The 6,103-nt window shown below is 37.8% G+C and overlaps 1 protein-coding gene across 1 annotated transcript in view; it reads right to left on the bottom strand.

The window, feature by feature from the left end:
- LOC107548913 (autism susceptibility gene 2 protein-like) overlaps window positions 1-6,103 on the bottom strand; it is a gene marked incomplete at its 5' end in the record, with an annotated part of 113,642 nt that overhangs the window by 35,075 nt on the left and 72,464 nt on the right. Inside the window, one exon of the mRNA XM_016229787.1 lies at window positions 5,946-5,994. Within this exon, the coding sequence (XP_016085273.1) occupies window positions 5,946-5,994 (49 nt within the window). The remainder of the gene's footprint in view (window positions 1-5,945; window positions 5,995-6,103) is intronic.

Below are 6,103 nucleotides of genomic sequence, written 5' to 3'. Positions count from 1 at the left end.
ATAATTTTGTTTCTGGTGTCCTTTGACAGCTCTTTGGTCTTGGCCATGGTGGAGTTTGGAGTGTGACTGTTTGAGGTTGTGGACAGGTATCTTTTATACTGATAACAAGTTCAAACAGATGCCATTAATACAGGTAACGAGTGGAGGACAGAGGAGCCTCTTAAAGAAGAAGTTACAGGTCTGTGAGAGCCAGAAATCTTGCTTGTTTGTAGGTGACCAAATACTTATTTTACCGAGGAATTTACCAATTAATTCTTTAAAAATCCTACAATGTGATTTTCTGGATTTTTTTTCCTCATTTTGTCTCTCATAGTTGAGGTATACCTATGATGAAAATTACAGGCCTCTCTCATCTTTTTAAGTGGGAGAACTTGCACAATTGGTGGCTGACTAAATATTTTTTTGCCCCACTGTATATATATATACATACACAGTATATAGTTTCTTTTTAAAATAAATGTATATACATATTTAAACTATTAAAATATATTCTTTCTAAAGAAGTCATATTCATTTTATTTAATATATAATACATGGGTTTTTCTGCGGGTTTTATTTTCTTTCCAAAGTACATATTTCTTTCATTTCAGACCATGAGTGCAATTTCTTTTTAATAACCAAACAAAACAGAGCACTTAAAAGGTTTACACGTGAAAACAAATGCATGCATCTAGATCCAGCTTCTTGCATTCATCGTGCACACAAAGCACATAATAAACGGTCGTCAACTAAAAATGGAGTAAACAAGCAAAAGCGTTTTCTTAATGTTTAGGCAGAATGCATGAGGTGTAGCTTTCAAAGATTGCGGTCCATGACTATACTAAACGCAACCTTTTAAGTAGAGGTCCATCTACGTTTCCTACAGAAGTGTTTAAGTGCAAATAGGGCAGCTGAAAGCCTCCCAGAAGAGAAGCATTTTAAAGTGGCTTTTTAAAGGGAGACCCAGGTGGTTCATTCTTGCTGAAGAACCTTTGGGCCATACTAATGTTCTCACTGCCCCTGGTTCAAATTCAGGCTGTTAGTAAAAGAAAATCCATAGCCTCGGGTGGATAATAAAGCACCTCAGCTGCCCATGTAGACGTAGACCAAAACTGTGTTCTGTGACATGCCTTCAATTTACTTGCAATCATAACTCGAGAAGATATCCAAAACCATAATCCAACACCCTCTTCAGTGCTACAGGGGCTCAGACCTGAGCTGAATGTATTTATCTTAGACATCTTGGATTCATGTGTAAAAAATTTAATTTACACTCTAAAAAATGCTGGGTTGTTTCAACCCAATGTTGGGTCAAATATGGACTAACCCAACTGTTGGGTTAAATTTTGGTTACGTTTTTAAATGAGCTTTTTAACCCAACAGTTGGGTTAGTCCATATTTGACCCACCATTAGGTTGAAACAACCCAGCATTTCTTAGAGTGTAGGGTGTCCAATCCAACAAAGAACATGCATTGAGTTCATGTAAACATCACTGGTTATGCAGGATTTAGAACTGAATTGAGCCTTTTAAAATCCTATTCAATTCCTAGATTGAGGTGTAAAAAAAAAAAAAAAAAAAAAAAAGATACGCAGTTGCAATTAAAAAATGTAAAAATCTAATGTAATTAAGTATTTAAAGTATAAAATTCAAATGAGCTGAAATTCAAAGAAAGCCAAAAAATTTAAGTGCACGTCTAGGCCGGTCACAATAACAACTTTTTGATAATTTAAATAATTGTGATAAGCAATATTATTGTCATTTTAAAGACCATTTTATGCCACTGAATATATAATCATAATGTAACAGCATAATAATGCAAGAAGGCCTACACACTTCCAAATGACAACAAACTTTACATTAAGAATATTTAGATCATGGAAATTAAGTATCAAAATATTAGATACCTGAATAAATAGTAAATAAACACTTTCTAACAAAAAGTGCAAAGTAACAAGTAGAAAAAAAGAAAAATGCACAAAGAACTTGTATGGAGATTTTTCCATCTACAGATTTTTCCCTGACCTTCTTTTCTCTGTATATTAAGGGTGCACTGTATAGCTGAAAAACACAATCCCTATTCAGCAGTCAGATCCCTAAACAGATAAGATCCCTAAACTAGACCACATCTGCAGAAGAAACTTTTTTTGTAGAAGCATTTTTTAAATTTGAACTAGCACGTCATCATGACTACACCACGTTATGTACGAATTTTTGTTGAATGTCTTTAAGTTCTTCCTTCTGTTACTCCAATTTAAATTCCAATTGTATTTCCCATTACCAGTTTAACTCAAAACCCAAATAAAACTATGTATTAAAATGGCATGTGTTTAGAACTATAAGAACTATAAGAAAACTATCATTTGGGTTAGTTTCTCAGAAAAGTATAAATACAATGGGGCTGACACTACGTCTGGAAACAGGTTTGAATTCAAATTACATATAAATAATACAGGACAATATGTTGATGATGCTAGTGGCCCAGAATTTCAACTCCACCTTTAAGATAACATTACAAAACTCATGAGTACTCCAATGGTTGTATCGCACAAAAGCAGGACTTGTTCTGTACCTGCTCTTCATTTCCACATCTATTGCCACCGTGGCCCTCCATGCCCCCTTGCATCTAGAAGAGGCAGCTAGGTCTACCTCTAAATGGCTCTTCACAGTCGAGATCCACTCCTGGGACCCTCTTATCCGGTCTCTCCCAAGCGAGGCAACACATCAGCGGGGTCACAGGCTTAGCCCAGGGAAAGCTTACTGAGAGGTGAAAGACTCTTACTTGAAGCCTGCCCAACTATGGAACAATGGCTTCTCTTACGGTGTTAATAATAGGCATACTAATAAGCAACTGCATAATAGTAAGAATTGGTCCTTGTTAATATTCTTTTTTTTTTGCATTAAAAATATGTATGGGGTATGAAAATAATTTAATAGTGCAACAATTTTTATGATTTTTTGTAGGGTGAGATACGGTCCACGCATGTTTTTGCATACTATTAAATCCTCTAGACACTGTTCACTTTCTGCAAAGCTCTCAGCCAAGGTAGTTACACTGGCATTTGATAGGTTATGTTTCTTCAAATATGGTTTTTAGAATCTCTGCAAATGAAAGCTACAATAATATCAATACCCCATGCACAGTCAACTTAAATGCACAGCAACTGATATAGCATTTCAGCAAATGGCCAGACGTCAACAAAATCAATACGCCATGTGCGGTTGTTTGACCAAATTGAAATGAAATGAAAAGGGAAACGAACACGTCGAGATGTATATTATAATATTATTTTCTGAAACGTGTTTAGAAAAACAACTCAATTTGCTATGCCTTCATTCAGGGCAAGAAAAACCTGGCTCTATTAGATGGCGAGCAAGCCTCTTAAAAAGTTACAAACAGCACAGCAACAGCGGTAATTATATGAGCTCACATTAGAATAAAACTAAACTGCTGTTAAGCTGATACAAAAACTTGTATGTCACCACAGTACTTGACTGAGGCCACAAAATCAATCAAATCAGGCACCGGTGTGCACAAAAGCTGTTTATAGAAACAAAGACACATGCATATTTGTGTAAGCAGCACCACATGCATGCCGAGGTATTTCCCTGTAATGCAATTCTCCAACGCGAGATGTGAGCCAAGCGAGTGATCAGTCTGCCAGAAGTTCTCCAGGGCAGACCAATTTGGGGATCAGAGCGGAGCGAGCTTTGGATTGGTCTCGGCGGACGTACTGTAATGGGACACATATGCTCCTATACCCCAAAATCTAGAATAACAGCCTGGAGGAATGAGTGAATTCCATGGAACAAAGTCTGGACAACCCACATTCAACAACGACAACAGGAGAACAAGGGTAATGATACTATACATTCCTTGCCAAACGATTTGGAAGCTAAAATCAGAAGAGTGATTACGACAATTGCAAAACCAAGTGAAAGGGCGCTACGCCTCTAACATACAGGAAATTCGAAAATAAACGTTACAATTACTATTTTTACGGTTTCAGCTAAACGCTTAGCCAGACACCCTAGACCTTTTAGACTTCAGAAGTTCTGGAATACAGAGCCAAAGTTTTCCAGGATAGACCTAAAAGACACCAAACTGGAACTACAGCGAAACTACTGGATGTATAAAGTTACGAAGACTGAACTTAAACTGTCATGAAATCTATGGATATCAAAGGCTCTGAAGTCTGAACTTGAAGAATAATGCAAATTCTTGAACATCAACTAGCGTTTTGAAAAATGTTAGCATTTTTGATAATTTTCACTAAATTTTCATGGCCTCCAGCTAGTTCCAGCAAACTGGAACTGTTATGGAACTAAATGGACATCAAATGTTACGATGTTATGAAAGAATTTTCGTGAAACTTAATGGATATCAATGGTTACAAAGTCTGAACTGGACCTGGATATTACAATTATTACAATTACCGTCAAACATTATTGCTTTCAAAGGTTATACCTCCATGCGAGATCTCTACAGACTGGGCGTCAAATCTCTAGTACGATAATATTTATTCCCTGCAGTCCTAAACCACTTAATACACATATTCCTACTCTTGGTTTTACATTTGTTTCTAATCCTAATCTGGCACTTCCTACTACTTTCTGCGTTCTCTATATCATCTCTTTGATCCCTAGGGAGTGTGTTTGCACGACACACATTAGCAGGATTTTAAGGAAGATGCAGTTTGTCTCGCCATCAGCCGTAACAGATTAGGGAGTCTGTAATATCAACAACAACAACAAGCTCTTCTGGTGACATCAGAAGAGCTCAAACCATGTGCTCTGATCTACTTTTAAACATGTCAGCTGTTGCACAAGTCTTTTCCAACGGTTATGTCTGGAAGTCATCCACAGACATGAAAAAAATGACTTTAATTTGGATCCCGACAGTAGTCACAAGTTTTACTCTTCCTCTGAGCTCGACTTGTCTCTTCTCACTTCCTCTTTTCTCCGTTTTCAGAGAGTGGGGGGCAAAGGCTCTCCAAAGGATTCATGCCGGGCATCAGAAGTGCAGCATTAAACTAGACAGCTCCTTCGCACTGTGCAACAAACAGAATTCGTTTCACAACTTAGTTCCCCTACAAAACCTGGATGTGAACCAACTAAAAAAAATCTTCTTGGGCCGACTTCCTACTGCTCTCAGCTAAACTTTTGCTACTACTGGAAACAGTAAAAAGTAGCTCAGATCCGCATTAAAAACAAACCTCTACCAGCAGGCCACTTGAAAACGAGTCAAAAATACAAGGAAACAAATAAGGATCCCAGCATTTTATAGTCTCATAGGATTTTAACAGGCTTTTAGCAGGATTACAGAGCTTTTGAGATTTGCTGTCTGGTATTGAGGTCTCAACTTGTAAACCCACCCCACCCAAACCTAACAACCCTGTTCTGATGAGGCTGATGGCCTATGACTTGCTTCTACCATATGTACTTCTACACATGTGCAACCTAACAAATGCAGCATTTGAAGGGAACCTGGAAAAGATGGGTATCTCTTTGGCTCCCAAGCACAAAAAACCCTTCAACATTTATGAAAAAATGAGAAAAACAGAACAGCACCATTCCGGCAAGAGGAATGTTACTCTTGTGGAAGAGATATGGATTGAAAATGAGCTCCTGGTGGCCTTTGGGAGCATACTGCATATTGTCAGGCTTTGGGGGGGAAACATTAACTTCAACACCAAAAACATAGTCTATCAACTGCTGCCTGAATTGAGAACAGAGCCTACTAGAATGCAAAATAAGGAGACAATGGTTTAGCTGTATGAGTTTTGCTGCAGTACAGTATGCATTATGCAAGTATCTTGAATATTGAAATGACAACCCTGGGCTTTGTTTTCAAAACTTTGTTTATGAATGGGGTAAAAGGTCAAATCAAGCTTAATCACGTCTAAAACATCCAATGCAGGAGAAATGACATTACATAACATCCACAATATATATTCATGCTCTTACCTTTAGGTGCAGTAGGCGAGAAAAGCTTCTCTGATCCTATATCAGATGCCTGCAAAACAGAAGTGAAACACAATTAGGCCATGTTCAAGTAAAGTTCCTTTTTAAACAACTGCTCTCATCCTCCCCTTTGTGGGGGGGGGGGGGGGGGGGGGGGAAAA

Source organism: Sinocyclocheilus grahami, unplaced genomic scaffold, assembly GCF_001515645.1.
Source record: "Sinocyclocheilus grahami isolate Dianchi unplaced genomic scaffold, SAMN03320097.WGS_v1.1 scaffold358.1, whole genome shotgun sequence".
Taxonomy (NCBI): domain Eukaryota; kingdom Metazoa; phylum Chordata; class Actinopteri; order Cypriniformes; family Cyprinidae; genus Sinocyclocheilus; species Sinocyclocheilus grahami.
This window is presented reverse-complemented; position numbering and strand designations above follow the sequence as displayed.